Source organism: Danio rerio, chromosome 4 (genome assembly GCF_049306965.1).
Source record: "Danio rerio strain Tuebingen ecotype United States chromosome 4, GRCz12tu, whole genome shotgun sequence".
Lineage (NCBI taxonomy): Eukaryota > Metazoa > Chordata > Actinopteri > Cypriniformes > Danionidae > Danio > Danio rerio.
The window spans coordinates 30,288,823-30,313,728 of NC_133179.1; the positions used below are offsets into that span (position 1 = coordinate 30,288,823).

Consider the following 24,906-nt stretch of genomic DNA (forward strand, 5'->3'; position numbering starts at 1 on the left):
TTTTTTTGCCCTCCCAATAATTTAAAATGATGTTTCCCAAGTGATCCAAATCAAACCAAGGAGATTTTCACAGTATTTCCTATAAAACACAAATAATTAATATGGCGTCATATTAAGTGTTATTTCTTATAGTTAATTTTTTGAATAAAAGCAGTTTTAAATAAAAAAAAACTATTTTAAGTTAGTGGTATTAGCTTGAATAGCTTCTTTAAGAAAGAATTACTGTATATTTTATTTATCATCTACACAACAAACCAGTTATACAATAACTTGACTAATCATTGCAACTTTCATAGTTAACATAACCTAATTAAGTCTTTAAATTACACTTTAATCTGAATCAAAGACTAAATTACTTAAAGGGACTTTATATACAACTATCTTGCTAAATAACTAGTAAAATATCATGCACTGTCACCATGGGAAAGGCAGAAAGTAGTTATTAAAAAATTGGTTAGTTAAACTATTTTGTTTAAAAACATGTAATAAATCATGTCTTGAAGACTCTTGCTTATGTCAATCAAAAACGAATAAAGGCAAAACTAAATGAGTTGAATATGACTTATACATGAGCGTGACTGAAAACTAAACTGGATCACTGTTTCATCTGTTCTCCTGTACTTGCCGTTTGTAAGTTAAAGACTGCATTTCCTAACGTAAAACTATGTACAGTCAATTTCTGAATAATAATAGCCTCTGCATAGCCAAGCACTTCCTATAATAAAAGTTTTGAAATCACTATTGAAAACACAAGCTTAATATCATCAGTGGACATTTCGATAGTGTTTCACAAAATAAACATGACTAAAGATGAATAGTTTTATAACCTGTGTCAATTTGGGGGTTAACTTCTGACAAATGTGGGAAACTGAAGTGTGCAGCACAATCACTGACAGAGAGAGAGAGAGCGAGAAAGTGTGTGAAAGCAGAGAGAGCAAATGCGCCATACGACTGCGTGCCACCGATGGCACGTGTCCAAATTTAGGGGGGCCAAGCTTGTTGACACGGGGGCACCGGCCCCCCCCTAGAACCGCCACTGCTACATATAATTTTTTAAACACCTCTCTTATGACCATTTAGATGTGAATGTGTCATGGCCAGAAGCAGCTTTACAGAAAACAATTCATCCAATCATTTGACTTCAGCTTAGTCCCTAATTTAGCAGGGGTCTCCACAGCGAATGAATTAAGCATTAATTTGTTTGGAGCAGTTTCTGAGTCCACTAGATTCTTTCAGAGGTGCACCTTGATCTGTGAGCTCATAAAGCACTTCTTTTGCCATTACTTATTACTTACTTAAAAGCTTCTGCTAAATGAGTAAATGCAAATGCAATCTTTCTTTATATAAATATTAGACCAATACATAAAGTCTGCATAGAAAACCATTATTAAACAAAAAATGCGGTATAAATGAACAAATTACAAATCACTTGTAAGTGAAGAATTTGATTAACTTATCATATAGCCTAGCTTAGTGTTTGTTGTCTGCAAGCAAGGCAGCAATTAGACAAAACAATATATATATATATATATATATATATATATATATATATATATATATATATATATATATATTAAAGCATAGTTCCAGTTGTTTGTAAAATAACAAAATATAAAAACCACATATTCAGCAGAAAAACAGTAACAATAACTTAGTGACAGTAGGACAGACCTTTTTTATTTCTAAGAAAATGCTTTTTTTGGTATACATTGTTTGCTGATTTTATGAAAAGTCTAAAATATGATCCATGATGCAACAAAAATTCAGTTTTACATAATATGACTGAGGTTCTTGTTGCAAAGTACAGTGAAGCTACAGTCAGATCAGAAATGCACATAATAATAATAATATATATACAATATATTTAATTTATAATATTAATTTATAATATTATTAGTAATAATAATATTATAACAATTAATGATTATCATGCACCCGTCTTTAAAGAGGATTTAGAACCATTTACTAATTTCTACATCCAATTCCGCTGTAGTGTCAAGTCAAGTAAGAAAAATGAATGACTTAAACCTGATAGAGGACTCGAGAGATGAATGGATCAATTCTTTTTCCAGCTCTAAACGCAAACGATTGGCTTTTGCCTTTCTGCGATAAACGACTTAAAAGACTTGAAATTAACAATACTTCCTGCACAGATGTGCGCACGCACGGATGAACCAATCACTCCCTCAGAGGACTCGTAGTTCCTGAGTCATATAAAAGATTCGTTCAAAATTAACGAATCATTCAAGAACGACCTATCACTACCATAGAGCCACACTCATGTTAATGACATAGACTCGTCCGGGCTTCTGGAGGTCTCTTCAACCTCCTGGATGGTCAGATTCTGGAAGAGCCCACAGCAGTGGCCTGAGATAGAGGTCAGGTAACCAGTCAGAAAACCATAGAAGCGCCACTGCTGCCTGGGTTGGACTCGAGGCTATCTGATAAAGGCAGTAAGTTAGAAGGATTAGACCATGAATGGTTTAACTTTTAAGGGGGCAATGCCCATATTTGCCTAATCTAATTAATACAATAATAAATGGGGGCAGGGACAGCCGTTGGGAGGGCGGGCGCCCCCCTAATATAAGGGCAGGGGAAACATTGTGATTGACTGATTGATTATAATAATTATTTACATTAGATGAATGGCTAAAAAATACACTGTACATTTGATTTATGTTTGTTATTTCTCAGATTTGTCATGTGTAAACTCACTGTGGATTCTTGTGAGAGTTTGTCTTTGGCTCTACAATCCCCAAACTGTGTCCTGAGAGAGCTGGACCTGAGTGACAATGACCTGCAGGATTCAGGAGTGAAGCTTCTCTCTGATGGACTGAATAGTCCAAACTGTAATCTGGAGATACTGAGGTAAAATAAAATAATGTTTCTATGAAATAAATGCTGCCACACTTTTACATTGTGAAATGCCACAAAGTATGATGGGGTGTCTTGCTGGGACGCGCACTCTTGTACTCATGTTTTGTTTTGTCGGCATCACGCTGTTTCATTCTCAGTGTCTCAGTCTGGTTGGTTTAGGTTTTGGTTGGCGCTGAAATGAAACATGCGCGCTGCATATGTGTGAGTGCACGGTAAAGTGTTTTCATTTATTGTGTGCTTATGTCTTCATTCATTCCTTCATTTTCTTTTCGCCTTAGTCCCTTTATTAATCCGGGGTTTCCACAGCGAAATGAACCGCCAACTAATCCAGCACGTTTTACGCAGCGGATAAGCTTCCAGCCGCAGCCCATCTCTTGGAAACATACACACACACTTATTTACACACTTACACTATGGACAATTTAGCCTATACCAATTCACCTGTACCGCATGTCTTTGGACTGTGGGGGAAACCGGAGCACCCGGAGGAAACCCACGCAAACTCAGGGTGAACATGCAAACTCCACACAGAAACGGCAACTGGCCCAGCCGAGGAACCAGCAACCTTCTTGCTGTGAGGTGACAGCACTACCTACTGCGCCACTACGTCGCCATGCTTGTGTCTTGTGTCTGTTTATTGTGGTGTTGTCTAAGCACATGGCTCAGTGTTTACATTGTGGCCGTGTGTTTCAGTGTTGCCTTGTGAACACGCGGTTAATGAGTTCTGTCATTGGCTGCGAGTTCTTGTCCCGTTTTATGTGAGCACATGGCTTGTGGTGTTTTCTTTTGTCATGTGCTCTCCCATCTATAGTCTAGTCTCACCCTCCTTGTTAACCCATTATTAGTTTATTATGTTCACATGTTTGTGTGGTAATTATTTTCTGCTTATATTCTCATGTCTGCGGTCCAGTGTCAGTTTATCTTCGTATCCTGCCTTGTCCTGTCTTCTAGCCCTGATCTTTGCCAGCCTGCCCAGTCTAGTTTGTTTTGATAATTTTTATGTTTTGTATGTTTTCCCCCTCAGCGTAGTTTGTTTTACCTTTTATTTTATTTATTTTTTTGGTTTCAATATTTTTATTATTAGAAATTTTCACAGACATTTACTTGAAAACACACCTTTTTTAACATAAACATAAAACTTGCATTCAAACAATTAGACATTTAAAAATAAAATAATAATAAAAAACAACAACAAACAACAGTCATAAAAATAATAATAATAAAAAATAATAATAATATAAACATGCATTCCCCCAACCAACTACCCACCAGTGCTATCCAACAATAAATTTAGGTACTACAGGCATAGTAAACATATTAATTACAAGTTTGTAAAAAGGAAATAAAAAGGGACCACATTTTTTCAAATGACAAAACCTTGTCTATTAGGGTCTATCTGATTTTATTCCAGACGTAGTGTACCTGTTAACTTTGTCAGCCATAATTTAAGAGTTGGATCTTCTTTTTTCTTCCAAAACAAAAGGATGAGTTTTTTTTTTTTTTTTTTATTAGAGATTAACCCATATGAAACAAACTGTTGTTGTACATGTGTAAGTCTCAAAAATTCTTCAGAATGTCTAATGTAACTAAAAACACTTGAAATATTTTGTTCCAGAAACTCTGTAATTTGGTACACATAATATAGGAATGAGACAGATTAGAATCTAAGAACTGACATTTGTCACACACTGGGGACACTTCTGGAAATATTTTATTCAATTTACACTTGGAATAATAAAGCCTATGAAGCACTTAATACTAAACTGTATTAGACAATGTCAGTGACAATATATGACAATGTAATAGACAATGTCATATATTAATAGAACATCTGTGAACCAGTTCAAGACTTTGTTCCCAAATTTCTCTTGGAATTTCTACTGCAAGTTCTTCTTCCCAAGCAGATTTAATGTTCTCCATAGATGGACTTTTCATCTGTCCTAAACCCTTGTAAAGCAAGGAAATGGTACTACCATTTCTTAAACATCTTTCCAGAAATGTGACCAGACGTATGGGTGACGCTGTGGCATAATTATAAATGTTAGACTTCACAAAGTCTCTTAATTGAAGGTATCTTAAGAAGTGATTAGAAGGAATACTGTATTTCTCACACAGCTGCTGTAATGAAGCTAATTTTTCATCCACATAAATCCCCTACGTTTTGTAGTCCTACACTTTTTCAAAACTCGAATGCATTATCTAACATCGCAGGGCGAAAAGCGGGGTTAGCTAAGATGGAGAGCAAAAACGACATTTGGGTGAATTTGAAATGAGTCTCTTTAACTCTTTCTAAATACGAACAGAATTATGAATGACAGGGTTATGATTCTAAAATGAACTAGTTATACCTTTAGGTGATAAAAGTATTGCATTAATTGAATATGGGAGACATTCTTCCTACTCCAACAGAAACCAATTCTTTCCCATTGGAATAAAGTCTATCCATGAAGTCAGAGCCCTAAGGTTTGCCGCCCAATTATAATAAAGAAAATTAGGTAGGGCAAGCCCTCCTTGCAGTTTGGGCCTACATAGGTGGTGTTTAAAAATCCTTTGGGCTTTACAATTTCAAACAAAGAGAATCAGGATAGAGTCCAGATTTAAAAAAAAAAAAAAAAAAGATTTGGGCAGGAATATTCTGCACTAGATGCAAAAATTGCAGGAGAAATATCATCTTTATTGCATTTACCCTACCCACAAAAGAAATAGGAAGTGTTCTCCAGAAATTGATCATAGATTTAAGTTTAGACAACAGGGGTTGAAAATGGCCTTAATTAAGTCACAAAACTTTTTTTTTTTATCACCTCAATTCCTAGATATGTGAATTGTTCTGAAGCAGTTTTAAAGGGCAAATGCTGAAGCCAAGAAGAATCTTTAATCGTGACTGGCCTCAGCACACTCTTGTCCCAGTTAATTTTATACCCTGAAAATGTACCATAGTGATTAATCAAATTAAGAATATTTAGAATGTTATTGTTGGGCTCAGAAATAAATAAAATTACTTCATTTGCGTATAATGCTAGTTTATTATCAGTACTTCTGGTTTTATAGCCTTTAATTCCAGTATTTGTTCTAATTGTCTCCGCTTAAGGCTCAATCGGTAATGTAAACAAAAGTGGTGAGAGTGGACACCCCTGTCTTGTACCTCTGTGTAATTCATGAGAATTCTTGCAAATGCTTTGGAGTACAACAATTTAATCTATGAAAGGAAATTATCTCTGAGATTAAACTTCTTCAATAAGGCAAAAAGGTAAGGCCAATCAATGTGATCGAATGCCTTCTCTGCATCCAATCATAGAATGACTAGATCTTGCTGCGAGGCATTGGAAAAGTAAATTATGTTGAAAAGATGGCTAAGATTAGAAGAAGACTTACGTTTTGGTATGAATTCATTTTGATCTGGATGTACTAAGTTTCTAATAACTTTAATTAGCCTGCATGCCAAAGTTTTTGAATTTTTGATCCGAGTTTAGGAGAGAAATTGGTCTATAAGAACTCACTTATTCTGGGTTTCGCCCTTTTTTAGGGATTACAGTAATAATTGCTTCATTTAAGGTGGATGGCAGAGACTGCTCTATAAATGCCTGTTTAGAAACCCAATATAAATAAGGTGATAGTAAATCAATGCAGGCTTTATAGAACTCATTACAAAATCTGGACCAGGAGTTTTATATCCTTTTACAGATTTTATAGTAACTGATATTTCTTCAGTTGTAATTTCATCTCCTAACTCCTTAACTTGCTCTTGACTTAATGAGGGAAGATTTTGTTGAACTAGAAGCTGAGCTATAACTGTAGAATCTATATTTCCTTCAGACAAATTATATGGCTCATAAAACATCTGAAATTTACTATTTATTTGCCTAGAAGAAGTAAGAAATTCTCCTGTGTTTGATTTGATTTTGTATATTGTTCGTTCAGATGCTGTTTTACGTAGTTGCCTAGCTAAAAGTTTTTGTGGTTTATCACCAAATTCGAAGTATTTTTGTTTAACATACTGAAAAGATTTGGAAATTTTAAAACAAAGGATTTGATTTAATTTATATTTGAGTGCACAATTTTTTTTTTTACATTTTTCAATACACAGATGTTTAGCATTTTCCATATGTAATTCGCCAATTTGAGTTTTTATGATCTCTGATTCAGCCCTATTTTTCTTTCGCTGAGATGCTTGAAAAGAAATAATACACCCTCTTATGTATGCTTTAAATGTGTCCTATAAGACCCCTGTAGAAATGTCCGGTTTGACATTGAATTCAAAAAAAGTTTTTATATCCTGTTTTAAGTGATAACAAAGACTTTGTTTGTAAGTAAATGAGAATTAAGTCTCTAATTTCTTTGTGGTTTCTCCATATTATCTATTTTCATAGAAAAAATCACAGGGCTGTTATCTGAGATAATAATTTCATGATATTTCGCTGTACAAACCTGGGACGTAATTTTACCATCCAGAATGAAATAATCTATTCGTGTATATAGGTTATGCACTTGAGAGTGAAAAGTGTATTCCCTCGCTGTCGGATAGACTATTCTCCACACATCAAACATATTAGTATTAGTTATATATGAATTCAAAAATTTACTGGAGTTGGACATAACTATTTTTGAAGAGTAGGATTTCTCTAAATACAGGTCTAGAACAGAACACAGTTAAAATCGCCCCAATTATGAGATTTGTATCTGAAATATTTGGTATTAGATTAAACACTTTTTAAACAAAAAACTTGTCACATTTTGGCCCATAAATATTGACTAGAGTTAATGACACACAAAATATTTCTCCAACAACAATAACGTATCTCCCTTCTTTATCTGAAATAGTGAGATTATGTTTAATTGGGACTCCTATAAGGATAAGGATAGCTGTTCCTCTCGATTTTGCAGAAAAATAAAAAAAGAGACATTTGACCGATCCATTTGCATCTGAGTCTAACATGGGCAGTATGTTTCAAATGAGTCTCTTGAAGAAACATGATATCTGACAACAGCGATTTTAAATGAAACAATGTTTTTCCTCTTTTCACCGGCTCATTCAGACCTTTTACATTCCAAGTGGCAAAATTTAAAGATGTACCTTTTACATTTACATTATTACACATAAACTGTGTTTACCATAGAAAATTACAATCTGTTTCGACAAGTTACCTACACACCAGAAAATTTTAACTTGAAAATCTTTAGCACTGACCCTCCCAAAAAAACGTGAGATAACAGAACATGTTTAGCTGTTACAGGAACCAGTGTACAGCACAACTTACCACAAAGTAGAAGGCATTAAAAGGGTAATATAAAGAACAAAGAGAAAAGAAAATCTGACCTCCACATTTTACTTTGCTGAGACTTCACAAAAAAAAAGTTTTACAGCGAGTCCGCCCGCTTTCAGAAACTTAAATAAAACAACAAGCATAACGTCCCGGGATTATTGCTCAGCATTCAGCTCTACTTATTTGTGCCAAAATTTTCAATTGCAAATTTCCATGCTTCGTTCCCAGCTTTGCTGGATACAGAATGCCGAACTTCTCCGGTTCAATGCATTTCTCAGTTAATTCTGTCACCTACTTGGACAGACTTGGCTACAGCTTGTAATTTCATAACAGCATCTGCCGAGGATGTAGCATTCTGTTCCAGATGTTCGAGAGTTGCACGATGCTCATTTATGGTTAGCTGCATTGCATAAAACTTTGTATTAATTTTCTTATCCAGCGTCGAAGTCTCTCCTTTTAAACTTTCTTTAATGTCAGTTTTAACCTTGAGCATCTCCACTCGGAGAGATTTGTTACTTGCTGTTAAGCTAGTCTCTTCCAATACGGCCAAGCTTTCTCCCTCAGCGACATCTTTCTTTCCTGTTTTCTTCGATGGCATTTGTAAACACGCAAATTGCAACATATATTCAACGCGTGCAACACTATAAAGGATTAGAGAGCACTGACAAGCTTTTTGTTTTTTTATCTTGTTTTTATGAAATTTGAGTGAAAGTTAGCGGAGCTACACAACCAAAGTCTTACTCCATCGTCTACCCGGAAATCTCCCTTTTATTTTATTTTATTTTATTATAAATACACCCCATTTTGTCTGCAATTGAGTTCTTGCTCCTTTTTCCTACCACAAAATGTGACAATAAGTGTCTGAAATTTCTGCTCAAAACATCATTAATTCATGTTATTTGGGATTTTGGGGCATGTCTAAAAGGCAAGGCAAAGCAAGGCAAGGCAACCTTTATTTATAGAGCACAATTTTACACAACCGTAGTTGATCCAAAGTGCTTTACAATAAAATAAACTAGACAATAAAACTAAAAAATAACTGGTATTATAAATACAATGAAATATATTTAAAAGTAATACTAAAATATAAATAATAAAAAATAACATGCATGCATCAGTCAAAGGCAAGAGAGTAAAAATAAGTCTTTAAGTTAGATTTAAAAGCATCCAAAGAAGGAGAGATTCTGATGTTCAGTGGGAGACTGTTCCAGAGCCTTGGGGCCGCAACACTGAAAGCTCGATCACCCTTTGACTTGCAGCGAGACCGAGGGACAGACAAAATAAACTGGTCATGGGATCTTAAGAGTCTACAAGCTGTATATGGCCTAATAAGCTCGCTGACATAGGCCGGGGCAGAATTGTGCAAAGCTTTAAAAGTGAAAAGAAGAATTTTAAAATCAACCCTGTATTTTATAGGTAGCCAGTGCAATGAAGCGAGGAAAGGGTAGATATGATCTCTTGTCTTAGTTCCTGTTATTATCTGGCGGCTGCATTTTGGACCAACTGTAGCCGAGAGAGTGTTGACTGAGGTAGGCCAATGTACAAAGAGTTGCAGTAGTCTAACCGAGAGGAGATTAAAGCCTGGGTTACGATTTTTAAATCTTTTTCAGAAAGAAAGGGTTTAACTTTTGCCACCAATATAAGCTGGAAAAAGCTGCTCTTTACAACCGCATTTACATGTTTATCAAACTGCAAGAGTGGATCGAAGATAACTCTGAGATTTTTGGCATGATTGTGCAGATTGTCATTTAGGGCTCCTAGCTGAGTTTTAATTGAATTGTTGGTAGCAGCAGGACCTAAAATGAACACTTCTGTTTTATTCTCATTTAGTTGCAGAGAGTTATTTGTCATCCAGGTCTTAATGTCGGTAAGGCATAGGAAAAGATTTTCTAATGATAAATCTTTTCCTAGTTTGATTGAAAAGTATAGTTGGGGATCATCAGCATAGCAGTGACAGCTTATGTTATGTTTTAGGAGTATAGAGCTTAAAGGAAGCATATAAAGAGAAAATAAAAGAGGGCCAAGAATAGATCCTTGTGGAACACCACGGTGAATAGGTTTAGGTGGTGAAGTAAAGGATCTAATATTTACAGAAAAATGAGCTGTTTGTTCTTCAAACCAAATCAATAATGAACTGAAATGTCGTAATTTTGAACAAAATCCTGCCAAAATGAACATCTTTTTGAGTTTCTTTGGTCAGATTGAAACAGCTCCCCCAAAAGTTTCCTTTGGCTCCTAAACACCTTTGAGCTTCCATTGGTGATTACACAATAGGTGGGTGTGTTCTGATGCTCTGCCTTATTTGAATTGCAATTCCACCCCTTAATTTACATCTTAATGCATGGTTGGAAGACAGGAGAACAACATCAACACAACAACACTAGTCACCTGATACACAAGAGGGTGAGGTAGCAGAGCCAGTATAGAAGCTTCCACACCTGTATGATCACTGCTGGAGGGGGTCACACACTGGTACTTACATACACTGGTGGAGCTATTCACCAAATATAACACGCTGAAAATATGTGGTAGTGCTTCTCATGGAGGAAGCTGTTCGTTAGTGGATGAAACTGTTTATTGTGGCCATTTTAATCTGGCTGTGGAAGCAGGGAATTGGCAAAGGCACTCCATTCCACACACATTTATTCGATCTTCTTGTTTATCTTATAAATAATTAATCAACAAAATATGCATCAAAATGAAGAGACAAATGATATAAAATGAAATCTTTTGCAAAAACAACAATCTTCCAACAAAAATGTATGAAGCAGTCAAAATTGTGACACTTAATGCCTTTACTTTTATTTTATTTGATGAACTGCTGTGTCGTGTTTACCATGATTTGATGAAGTTCACAACCAGCAGGTTAAAGAATAAATACGAAACTAATATTTAAAGTGCAATGTTCCTCTCTCTCAGCCGTCATCATCATAGTGTTGTGCAGCATGACACATTCACTGCCTCTTTTTGCCCTCAAAGAATGAAATTTAACTTTGTTTGAAGTATACCGAGGCCTTCATTTATACACTCAATATCCGTTAGCTTATTCCCGCATTTATCAGGGGTCACCACAGCAGAATGAACCACCAATTACCATGGCAGATGTTTTTAATGGCTGATTCCCTTCCAGCTGCAACCCAGCACTGACAGTACAACCTTCAGTGCTGGGAAACACCCACACACTCACACATGTATTATAAAATAATAAAGGAATGAGATGTATGAAGGGTTATGGTAACTGTCATTAAGTGTCATTGGCTCAGTTATGTCATTTCAAATGCAAAGCTTTGCTTTATGACAGTTTGCCAACAACAAATACATCATGATATGTGTGTGTAATTTTAATGACAACTTGACATTACCAAGCAAGCATAACTTCAGGAATCCGCCATTAGCATGATTGTCTAGTGGACATATAATTGTGTCATGAATTTTATAACAGCATCATTATAATGTAATTGAATATCATTAAACATTCATGATGCTATTGTGCATTTATTTGACAGCATACTGACAATTTTAAAGTAAAAATTTTGTTGACAAATTCAGTTTGTTCCACTAACAGAAATTATAAAAAAGTTCATGACACAATTCTAATGGTTTCATGACAATCGTGTTTATGACAAATTTATGAAGTTATCTTGACAATGTCAAGTTACACAAAACAGACATCTCAAACAATGTCATCTCTGCATTTATAATAGCATAACTGAGCTAATGAGACTTAATGACAATTGTCTTAAGCATTCATAACATCTCATCCATATTCATGACATATCACAACATAATTATAAAGGTGTCATGACAGTCTTATAAACACCCCTTATTGTAAAATATTTCCCCTTTTGCTTTTGTAACTGAAACTTGATCAAATATCATATTCAGCACATGTGACTGTGTGTTAGTGACATCTGTCAGGCTAATGTGACGTGGACTGTTTGTGTGTGTCGGTAGATTGTCTGGCTGTATGGTGACAGAGGAAGGCTGCGGTTTTCTGTCTTCAGCTCTGAGTTCAAACCCCTCACACCTGAGAGAGCTGGATCTGAGCTACAATCATCCAGGAGATTCAGGAGTCAAGCTGCTCTCTGAAAAACTGGAGGATCCAAACTACACATTGGACAAACTCAAGTATGTGGAGCATATACATGTTTTTGTTTTGAAAATTTCTGCTTAGAGACAAATAGCGAATAATCTGGTGTATATTTCTAGATTCTGGCGACAGTCTTAGAGTTTAACCCTGTTGTACTTTTGATTAATTTTCATCCACACTGGGGTGATTTTGAGTTTTACTTTGGCCATAACCTTCTCTGTGTTTTAGCTAGCGGAATGATTTTTGGTGATAAATCTTATTTTGACACACATTTTGAGAAAATGCTTTAAAAGTAAACAAAAACTCAACAATACACTCTGGGTAAATTTACTACCCTTTTATTTGTGTTGGAGATGAAAACATTAACTAAATGAAACTACTGTAAACTGTTTTTTGTGTAAATCTGTTAATCAACCTCAGCCCTGAACTACTGAAGTTTTTTGAAAATTACAGGATTTTAACTCTTTAACTGCCGAATTCATAAATGATGTCACTGCTTTGGTGAAAAAGACACGCAAAATGACATATGTTCAATATAAATACCAATTATGGACTGGATTTATTTAACCTTTTATCACAGTCTTGGACATGTGAAAGATTAGCAACAACACTGGCTTTAATGCATTGTTAGTTTTTGTGCAGCATCAGATTTTTTTCTCTCTAATTTACTGTTGGTGGCTGTTTTTGCCTCATTCACTTCTATTATAATCACTTTGTTATTTTCCTGGTAATCTACTCCCTCTCTTGTCATCCAAAATGGAAATGAATTCAGAGTATAGTTGCAGCTTCAGCAAATACATGATCTCCCCTGTGCTTCATTCTTACTGTACACTGAAAACCCAAATAAGTTGACTGAACGAAATGAATTAGGTAAAATCGTTGCCTCAATTTCATTGAGTAACCGAGTCTCCCAATACTTACATATTTAAGTTTACTTAACTTGCCAGTTTGGTAGATTATACTTAAATTGTTCAGTTCAGTGTGTGTGTCTGTGTGTGTAATTATATACTAGGAAAAACATGTTTAAAAGAAAAATAAGTAGCCATTTATTCCCATTATGGTGAATGATTATACATGATGCCTTGTTTCCTGATTTAAAAAAAAGACCTGGCACATTGTTAAAAATGCAAAAAAAAAAAAAAATCTTAAATTTGCGGAAAAATACTAGCAGCTGTGGTTGCCAGGATTTTTTTGTAAAAAATATGGAAGTTTTATAGAAAAGTTTAAATTTACGGAAAATAACCATATTTCATCAACTGATACAATGTTCAGTTCACAAAAACATAGCTTTTTACACCAAAAATGTAAATTCATTAAATGCATTAATGTGTGTTTACAATTAGCAAACAAATTTTCACTGCATTAGTAACTACACAGTTAACTTTAAACATAAGAAAATGCAGCATAACATTAGACACTCTTCATCTTGGATCTGCACACAGATGTAAAGCAAAATAGGTCTTATTACTATTTAAACAGGACAGCCTCAGTTGTGTTAAATTTGCTGTCTCCCTCTGACTCATCTGCGAAGTCATCCTTGCCTTTCTCATAGCAATCTTCATAAACTAGCCTACATACGACGTGTGATAATCTTTGTTGAAAAAGCCACGCTACATATGAAACGAAAGTAATAAGCCCGATTTACAAATCGTCACCTTAGAATTATAAGGTTTTATCTGACCTTTTTGTCAAAATTGAGTTATTGACATATTCCTATTAAATGACAACTTATTTACATTATGTGATGTTTTTTATAAGTTGTTTACATTTTAAGACTTTTTATTTAAAAAACAAAAAAGGTTTATCTACAAAGTCGAACTCTAGCTTGGCTCTATAAGGTTCTTTCTGTTAGCCAATCATTTTTAATGCACGCACGAGGAACAATAAGGATCAGCTTTCTTTGTTATTTCGCCAGACTGCTCCATTGACAGCGGGAAACACCAGAAAGACAAAATCACACAAAAGTCGGCTAAATAATGTCGCACCATACAGAACTGAGATGTGTGTAAATGTGATGATTTAGAAGCATTTATTGACATTGAGCTTCATTCAATTATTCATTTTTTTTGGCTTAGTCCCTTTATTAATCTGGGGTCACCATAGCGGAATGATTCGCCAACTTATCCAGCATATGTTTTATGCAGCGGATGTGCTTCCAGCTGCAACCCATCTCTGGAAAACACCCATACACACTCAATCACACACATACACTATGGTCAATTTTAGCTTAACCAATTCACCTGTACCGCACGTATTTGGACATATATTTGGACCGAACACAGGGAGAACATGCAAACTCCACACAGAAATGCCAACTGACCCAGCTGAGGCTCGAACCAAGGACCTTCTTATTGTGAGACGATCATATATGTCACCGACACTGACAATGAGATGAAATGTTGAATTTTACATTGTTGAAAAGAAATGAATATTAAAAAATGTATATATTAAAAGTGAAATATATTTATTTGTTTACATATTGTCAGTGAAACACTTTTCGGTGTTTATTAAACTCATTTGGTCATCGTGTGTTTCTTTTAAAGTCTTTACATTTAATATTAAGCCTTGAAGGGAAAATACTTAATTTAATTCATGGGGCATATAATTGAATACATATAATGCAATAGTTAATATAAAGCATAAAATTGAATAAATATTAACATATTAATTAGATAAAATTAACATCTGCACTGGAAAAAAAAAATATTTAGCCCAGCCTTGCATATTTAATTTTAACAAGAAAAATATTTATCCTAAAACATGAAACAAATTTTATAGAAAGCAAAAATTTTACTTTCTCAACCATCAACATATAACAACACCAATTTATATATTTTTAATGTATTTCTTGAAAAGTAATGCTTCAATGAATTATCTGGCAGATAAAACCTTATAATTACAAGCAGAAAATTACTTTTCAGAATTAGAAGGCTCTATCTGTATTTACCATGTTTTTTTTTACTCCAATTTGCACTTTGATAATTTACATTTAGAGAACCCTTAGGGGCTCTGTCATGTTAATGCATGAAAGAGAACTGTTAAACACATACTGTTTGCTATATGGATTTTGTAAGAATGGGTTTTAACCACAGCGGTTCGAACTGTAGTTCTGCCGAGTGAATAAAAAGTTATCAGCATGATGGTAAAAAAAACTGTACATTTCTAGTAAAACCATTCTTCTGCAATCTCATACCAAAAATGGAATTAAGGGCAGTACTAATAGCTATAAATGTGGGAGAGCATTGATATTATGTGATTGTATTGTATTGCAATATGGAACAATTAAATGTGAATGTTAAATCAGCAATTCACAAATACTTGAAAATGAAATGATTTAATGACAATAATTCTCTATGGTTACAACTGAATTAAGTACAAAATAACTGTATAAAATGCTAAAATATGAAATGATAAAACATATTATATTAATTGTACCCAGCTTAAATGTAAAACTAAAGTTACCAGAGGTAGAAGGAGAGACACAGAGGGAGGGAGAGAAAGACAAAGAGAGCAGGCCAAGAAGTTAGCCTGATTGCAGTAGAGTCAGAGAAGATAGACTCCAGAGGAGGAGAGGAGCAGAGCAGGAAAAGACAGGCCAGGAAAAGAGAGGGCAGCCAAAAGACAGAGCAGAGTTTTACATCTATTTTGTATTTTTCTTGACCATGTGACTAAAGCCCAAATGCTGAGAAATTCAAACTGACCAATTAACATATGACCACATCATAAAACCCCCAAATTCTACAAATCAGGCCCTGATCTTATAAGTATCTGCCTTTACAGTCAGTATGGACATTCTTGAGTCAAAAAGACATGTTTTGTCATATAAACAAATGCATATGATAATTTAGCCTCTTACAATTGCAAAAACTTTGAAGCTCAATATCTCAAAATCATTCAGAACGCAGGAAGAACCTAATATTCCTAAGGTGATGAAATGTAAGGAGTAGAAAGTACAAATATTTGTGCAAAAATGTAAGAAGTAAAAGTAAAAAGTTGTCATAAAAAGTTCACACTTAGCTGATGATTGGTAATGAGCTAGTTTGGCATGCTTTCCCAGGAAAGAGCCCTGAACTAGAAATCTGCGCAGGACTAAATTTTGAATCCCGCTCCCGCCCGCACCAGCCAGGTTTTAGCCCGAACCCGACAACTCCTGCTTATATTAAGCACTTGTTGTCCCGCTGCCCGACCCGGCCCGTTTTCTATCCGCTGCGCCCGATCCCGCTAAAGAGCGGGGGAGAACAAAACCGAAAATCACCCAGTTATACAGTCCAGACAGCCTATAACAAGCTGTCTGTATAAACACACACACGCACAGCACTAAGCACACACACAGACAAAGCTCTCTCTCTCTCATTCGTGCGCGCGCCCGCCCACTAACACACACTCATAAGCACCAAGCACACATACAGGCAAAGCTCTCTCTCTCATTCGCGCACACACACACACACACACACACCTCTCATTTGCGCGTGCGCATACACACACACACACTGAAACAAACAAGCTAAACACAGCATCGCGCTATTTCATTTACACACATACATACGCGTGCTCACTCGGGAGTCGGGAGCGATATTGCTAGACAGCCCGCTCCCGTCCCAAATTAAACCCGTTGCCGACAGCTCTCGTGATTTATTCGGAAATTTATACCCGCGCCGCAAAAATCTGGTCGGGTTCCGCGGCGCCCGCGGCGCCCGCGGCACAGCAGCGGGAATGCAGACCTCTACCCTGAACTGAGATCCTTGAGCCCGGGGCTCCCGAACATTTACAGGACGAGAGGGAAGTTTGAGCTTAGGTAGATCTCTGTGTTGCTGGTGGAATTTGACTATTTGGTTTAGTTAATTTATTTATGTCTCATGTTTTGGACTGTTAGAGGAAACCAGAATCAGTGGGGAAAGAGACTTGAAGCTAAGAGGGAGTGGAGCACTCGATGCTGAAACAGGGAAGGTGGGCGGAGAGACTCGGACGCATGGAAGGAGTGGAGCACTCGACACCAGAAGGAAGGGGAGGGGTGGTGAGGCTCAGCACTGAAGAGAACAGAGCACTTGACACTGGAAGGAATAAAAGGAAATAACTGGTGGTGGGGGGGGGGGGGGGTGTTGGACGGTGATTGACTCCTGCAGGAGTCAAAGCTTGGGGTATCGCTTCAGCTGGAGTCAGAGCTGCGGGGCCAGATTCCTGCAAGAATCGGAAAAGAGAGTAGTTGGTGGGGACTCCTGTGGAAAGGGAGGGGGGATGGGGGAGTCATGCAGGAGTCGTGCTTGGGAATGACTCCTGCTGAAGAGGAGGGTAGCAGAGAAATTTGATGCTAAAAAAAATAAAAACAAGGCAAGACAGAGAGACTCGGCGCTTGAAGAAAGCAGAGCACTCAACGCTGAGAGGTAGAAATAAAAGTGGGGAGGAGAGACTCGACGCTAAGACGGAGCGGAGCACTCGACGCTGGGATAGAAAGGGGGGCCAAGAGACTCGAACATCTCGAGTGGAGCACCCGACACCAGAAACCAGGGGGCAGTGGTTGACTTTGCGGGAGTCGAACCTAGGGATAACTCCTGCGGGAGTCAGAGCTGCAGGGCCCAGGATCCTGTGAAAGTAGGGAAAAAAGTAGGTGGCAGTGGTGACTCTTGCAGTGGGAGTGAATGGTGAAGGGGTGGCTGGAGTGGGCATGGCTCCTGTGGGAGTCAGCACTTGGAGTGTCACTCCTGTGAGAGTTAGAAAAGCAAAGTAGTGCATGCAAAGAAAAGCTGGAAGGAAAAGGGGAGAGTATGCAGAGTTTGGGGGGGGGGGGTTGGATGGTGATTGACTCCTGCAAGAGTCAAAGCTTGGGGTATCGCTTCAGCGGGAGTCAGAGCTGCGGGGCCAGATTCCTGCAAGAATCGGAAAAGGGAGTAGGTGGTGGGGACTCCTGCGGAAAAGGAGGGGGATGGGGATTCCTGCAGGAGTCGTGCTTGGAAATGACTCCTGCAGAAGAGCAGGGTAGCAGAGAAATTTGATGCTAAAAAAAATAAAAACAAGGGAAGACAGAGAGACTTGGCGCTTGAAGAAAGCAGAGCACTCAACGCTGAGAGGTAGAAATAAAAGTGGGGAGGAGAGACTCGACGCTAAGAGGGAGCGGAGCACTCGACGCTGGGATAGAAAGGAGGGCCAAAAGACTCGAACATCTCGAGTGGAGCACCCTACACCAGAAACCAGGGGGCAGTGGTTGACTTTGCGGGAGTCGAACCTAGGGATAACTCCTGCGGGAGTCAGAGCTGCAGGGCCCAGGATCCTGTGAGAGTAGGGAAAAAAGGAGGGGGCAGTGGTGACTCTTGCAGTGGGAGTGAATGGTGAAGGGGTGGCTGGAGTGGGCATGGCTCCTGTGGGAGTTAGAAAAGCAAAGTAGTGCATGTAAAGAAAAGCTGGAAGGAAAAGGGGAGAGTATGCAGAGTTTGTTCGCTTTGGAGCAAGGAGCAGGGCAGAGTAGTGCTTTGCTACAGGTAGAAGCAGTCTGAAGAGTCGAGTCTGTGTTGGGGGGACAGGGAGGGAGGAGGGTGGGTAATGCTCAGCGTTAGGAGAAAGGAGAGAAGAAGAGGTGGCCGGGGCATGCAGATTCCTTTGGCTATCAATAGGTGAGTGGCACCTGGTGAGGGTTTGTTGGACAGTTTTGAGGTAGTAAGGGCTGAGGATGATGGCTGAGACTGAGTCTGATTTCTAATGGCCATGGGTCTGGATTGCTGGGAGAGCCTTATGGGCTGCAACGATAGCTGCTCTGATTCTAGATGCATGGCTGAAAAAGTGGTCTGGGGGAAACTTGAAAGGTGGAGGATTACCTTTAGATGTTTTTGGAATCGGTATGATGTTATGAAATGATTAGCTTCCTCTGTGTAAAGCATAATAAAGGGTAAAGAGGCTGAGGGGGGGTGGGGAGTTTAAGTCATCGCAGAGCACCAGAGGATAGTTATTAGTAGAACTGACTTGGATATTCTTGTAGCATGGAGATTTGAAATGAATGGGGTGATTGAGGGTAGGGAAAACAATATGAAGGTGCTTTAAAAACATGTGAAGGTCTTAGGAAGCGTTCCATACTGTGGAATATGATCAGAGGGTATTTGGGGGTGATAGTGGTTTCACAGAGTTAGTGGTTTGGTGGTTTGCAGCCATGTCAGTCCTGAATAGGAAGGGGCAGGGTGCCACTCCACTTCTGGAAAATGAAATCATCGATTCCTAAGGTGTTGCTAGGGTGTTCTGAGTGGTTCCTTGGCAGTTGCTGGGGTTCACTGGGTTGTTAACTGGCAAGCCTTATTTACATGCTGATCAAATCTAATGCTTAGCAAGTGTTTCTAGCATGTGATAGCATTAAGCTGATCATCATGTAGCTAATTACTGTTGCCAAATGTAGCATACGAGAAATCCCATTGCTAGCATGGGTCAAACAAACCAATGCCCAGCTGTTCTAATGCTGAAGTGGAACAGTACATAAATGGTTGCTATGTTAGTCTGTTTGTTGCTATGGAGCTGATTGACAGCTTTTTGTGTGAATGATATAAATCAACCTGTAACGAAGAGGATGACACAGAGGGATGCATCTGCAGTATGTTTATTAAACTCGGTTGAATCAGAAACCCACACTAAGTGTTGTTAGAGACACTCACATGAAGATCAGGCAGGAGTCAAAAGGCAGGCAGTATACACTCGTTGGTCACTGGAAAAGGCATAGATCAGGGCTGGCAGTGTAACTCGGTAACAGAGAGGAAAGCAGAAGGTCGGGGCAGGCAGCAATTTGTACAAGGATGAGACCAAAATAACAGGAGAACAATCAGGATACAAGGATAAACGCTCGGTAATCTTGACTGGGCAAACAAGACTTCGCAATAAACTGAGCGTGAATGCTGCTTATATGTGTGTGCGTGTGATAAGAGTCAGGTGCAGCGCAATTAGTGACAGATACATAGCTTCTTGGGGATGTAGTGCTAAAAGTCCGGCGAGAGAGACCTCTGCTGGCCAGTGAGTGGAATGACTGGGACCGAGCTGGTGACACAACCAAATGTCTTTATGACAGTCTCTTTTATAGAGAAATGTCTCTATAAAAAAAATAGCACTAATGACTAATGAAATAGCTTTTAGCTATTGGGATATATAATTGCTGTAAAATATAACACAGCGTATAATATCTAATGATAATTTATTTTAGTTAAATGCATACATATAAATAGGGCTTGCCATACGGAATGGATTTGGGTTAATCTAAACCTGGCTTGCCACGTTGAACTGATCGCTGGAAAAATCCTGTATTGTCAAACAGACATAATCACTTGTGTAAGTTGAAAAGTCTGATGCATATTGTATACTTAAAATGAAACATCAGGCAGTGAATTGGTTTATAAAGAATTTAAATTGAATGTGGGGGTTTCTAATAGAATGGGTTAACCGGAAGGGCTGTAGGATGTCTAAAATAAAAAATCTGAGTGTGTGGGACAAGGAAGGCTTTGGCATCATGTACTGAGTAATTGTTTAGGTCTGTATAATCGTTAATAATGGCTTTTGTTTGTCCATATATGATTGTTTTCAGTAAGTGCTGTCAGCTATGTGTTCAGTAAGTGCTGTCAGTAAGTGCTGTCAGCTATGGGGATAATCTACATGCAGCGTATTGATCGATTCGATTGTTTTGTCTGCCTTGTAACGCCATAGTAGAAAATGACTAAATAAAGCAAGAACAGTGCACATGTGATCAATAATAATACGCAGGATCTTTACCTTGTTGGCGGCGTTACATGAAGGCCAACAGCCCTGTGGTAAATCCGCAAACTTGTTGGTGTGTTCTGCTGAGTGATAGTGAAGTTGGAAAATATAATTACACTGAACATGTCAAGACACAAGGAAGCCCATCTCACCCCACTGACAAAGAGATCTGTGTGTATTGTGTGTGTGTGTGTGTGTGTGTGTGTGTGAGAGAGAGAGAGAGAGAAAGAAAGATAGTTTCTGTGTGTGTGTGTCTGTGTGTGTATGTGTGTGAGAGAGAAAAAGACATTTTATGTGTGTGAAAAAGAAATATTATGTGCGTTTGTGTGAGTGTGGGTGTGCGTGCGTGTGCATCAGTTGCGTGTGTTAAACTGATGTTTGTTTACTGACTGAATGTCAATCTGTGTGTTTACAGTCTGGATCATGGAGGAGAGACAAGGATTACAGCAGGACTACGCAAATGTACGACCACCCACACACACACACACACACACACACACACAGCTGTTGTTTAAAACGTGTGTTCTTGTGTTCAGATGTCTGTTTCGTCACACTGGATCCAAATGCAGCACACACTCATCTCGTTCTGTCTGAGGAGAACAGAGAGGTGAAGGGTGTGTTAGAGGAACAGTCGTATCCTGATCATCCAGACAGATTTGATCATCAACCTCAGGTGGTGTGCCGAGAGAGTGTGTGTGGACGCTGTTACTGGGAGATTGACTGGAGTGGAGATGATGTTGTGAGTATATCAGTGTCATATAAGAGCATCAACAGTAAGGGAAAAGGTGATGAGAGTAGGTTTGGATATAATGCTCAGTCCTGGAGTTTGATCTGTGATGCCTCCAGTTTCAAATTCAGACACAATCGCACATGCACTCGTCTCTCAGTAGAGCCGCTCAGCAGGAAAATAGGAGTTTTTGTGGATCACAGTGCAGGAACTCTGATCTTCTACAACATCAATGGAGACACAATGAGTCTCATCCACTTAGTCCAGACCACATTCACTGAGCCGCTCTATCCTGGGTTTGGTGTTTATCTTGGATCATCAGTGAAACTGTGCTGAAGACTGACAGAGAGATTTACTCAGAATCCTCTGCAGGAGCAGTCAGTGTGTGTGTGTGTGTGTGTGTGTGTGTAAGAGAGAGAGAGAGAGAGAGAGAGTGAGAGTGTGTGTGTGTGTGTGAGAGAGAGAGAGAGATAGAGAGAGTCTGTGATTGTAGATTGGCTGTATGGTGACAGAGGAAGGCTGTGGTTTTCTGTCTTCAGAAAAACTGGAGGATCCAAACTACACACTGAACAAACTCAAGTATGTGGAGCATATACATGTTTTTTTTTTGGTGATTTCTGCTCAGAGAAAGACAGCGAATAATCTGGTGTATACTTCTAGATTCTGAAGACGGTTTTAGAGTTTAACCCTGTTGTACAGTTGGGTCGTTTTCATCCACCTCGGGGGGATTTTGAGTCTTAGTTTGACTTTCTCTGTGTTTCAGCTAGCGGAATAATTTTTGGTGATAAATCTTATTTTGACACACATTTTGAGAAAATTCTTTGAACATAAAAAAACTCGCTGGGTAAATGTATTACCCTTTCGTTGTGTTTGAGATGAAAACATTCAATAAATAAAACTGTTGTAAAATTTATTCTGTAAATATTTCTGTTGGTGGTAAATGTAGAGCACATTATGTGCATCTTTGTGTTAGTTTGGACGAACACTGTGTAACCTGTCTTTGTGGGAAAAAATACAGTAAAATATATTTGGTAACGTGCACTGTTAACCCTTACCATAGATTATGCAGTAAATAACTGTAAAATAGCCAGTGTTTTGCTGTAATGAAAAGAAACAGTATTTTTCTGTAAAAGGGATAGGATTTGTATGAAAATGTGCAGTGCAAAGAATAAATTACAGTAATTTACTTTATGTACCCATTACAGATGTTTACTGTGATAATAAATGGTAAATTACTGTTTAACCATTACTGCCCCATCTACTCTGATGCTTTATGTTGCTTTTTATATTTTATATATTATTTAATATATATATATATATATATTAATATATATATATATATATATATATATATATATATATATATATATATATATATACACATATATATATATATATATATATATATATATATATATATATATATATATATATATATATATATATATATATATATATATATATATATATATGGGAGAGTGAGACATTGTATTGATGATAAGCTGAATTTCACTGCAGCCATCAGGAGTCAACCAATGCCACAGAGATTATTAAAAGATAAGTATAAGATATGGACGAGATGCATTTAAAGGGCAAAAATATTCACACAGAGCAAAGAAATTGTCAATTATTATAACTCAGTTTACTTTTCCTATAATTAATATAATTTGCCTAGTTTAACCTGTAGGTAAGCTTTTAAATTGCACTTTAAGCTGAATATTAGTATTTTGCAAAATAACTAGTAAAAATGTGTTATTTAAAAAAAAATCTTAAACAGCACGTACATACATTTTTGCAGAGACTCAATGAATTTGTCTAGAAAACATCAAATGAAGTAGGTAAAAGTGGCATTAACAGTATAGTTTAAAGACTTTCCTAAATAAATGTATAAATTAGGTAATTTGTTGTGTTTTTTATTATTACTACTAGCGCTGTCAAAATTAGTGCGTTAACGCATGCGATTAATTTTAAATAATTAAGTTGCAGGTTTTTTTTTACTTCCAGTTGTGGTGGACGTGTGTTCAACATGCAAGAAATGTGGATAAGACCAAGGAAGCACTTTTTGAAGGCAAGTTTCGGTATAAAACAATTAGTTGCATCACAGGTTATCCAGAGTTTCATGCAATTTCGGGTGTTTCATTTTTATCTTTCGACTTCTGTTGTAAGTTGATACCGAATGGCGAACAGAAAGAAAATCCTCCGCATTTCGTGAATATGATTAAGTATTATCTTAATCATATTAAAATCGGAGTATTGGTGTCTTATATAAATGTACTCAGAAAGTCTCTGGTGAAGTCGCGGGCTGTCAAAGACTGGGCATTACTTTGCCTTTTAGCATGAGCCCTCCAAGTTTAGCGTGTTTCCTCATTAAACGCAATGAAAGCGTATGCTTCGCGTTGTTGTGTCAGAATCCTTGTGAAATACAGTAATACTTTAGAACGCTTAGTTTAAGCAAAATTGATGAACGCGATCATGCGTGTTGAATCTGAAGGGAGTCGCTCCAGCGCGTTGTGTGTGTGTGTGTCTGTGTCAGGCCCGTTGAGGGGTGTCAGGGGTGGAGTGAGTGACGTATCTGAGTAGAGGAAAGACGTACTTGAAGGACGGTGGGGGTGAGTTGCGTGCGACATACCTGAAGAGCTAGGAGGGATGCAGAGGAGAGGGGTGTGCGGGCATCCAGGAGTCTCTGTGCATTTGCGGGATACTCCTAGTCTTAGCAACTGGATGAATGTAAAGGAGGATTAAGCTAAATTGTTGCTACTTTTTAATTAATGTTCCCATCTCATAGCAATAAAACTTTACAATGAGTGCAACTGTTTGTATTCAATAGTTTATTATTATAATTTTCCATTTCTGTAATGCCTGTATTTTGGCATTTTTTTGCAGTCCACTTAGAATCCAACATGCAAATCAATGTTTTTTATTGCCATTTATTGTTTTTTAAATTGAAATGGCACTAACATTCCTGTGTTTTAATTTCTGTAATAAATATGGCTGTTAAGCCAGGATCTTGATGGTTTATTGTGGGTATTTTGTTTACATGAAGAAATCTGTGTTACAAGTTAAACAAAAATTCTAATAAACAATTATATTTTGAATTTAAATAGTTTTTGTCTTTTGTTTACATAAATTTTACATTTGAATAGCCAAAATTACAAGTTTCAGTATTTTAAATATGATTAATCGCGATTAGTCGAAGTCGAAGTTTGTATATTTTTATTGTTTTAATTTATTGATAT

The 24,906-nt window shown here is 37.4% G+C and overlaps 1 protein-coding gene across 2 annotated transcripts in view; it reads left to right on the forward strand.

The window, feature by feature from the left end:
• The window catches only part of LOC110439426 (NACHT, LRR and PYD domains-containing protein 3), a 59,594-nt gene extending 36,678 nt beyond the window's left edge, over positions 1–22,916 (forward strand). For both annotated transcript variants that reach the window (XM_021475436.3, XM_021475437.3), the window contains exons 7-10: positions 2,695–2,868; positions 12,093–12,266; positions 21,359–21,405; positions 21,480–22,916. In XM_021475436.3, coding sequence (XP_021331111.3) covers positions 2,695–2,868; positions 12,093–12,266; positions 21,359–21,405; positions 21,480–22,006 — 922 coding nt within the window. In that variant the 3' untranslated portion in view covers positions 22,007–22,916. The remainder of the gene's footprint in view (positions 1–2,694; positions 2,869–12,092; positions 12,267–21,358; positions 21,406–21,479) is intronic.
• The last annotated feature ends 1,990 nt before the right edge of the window (positions 22,917–24,906 follow it).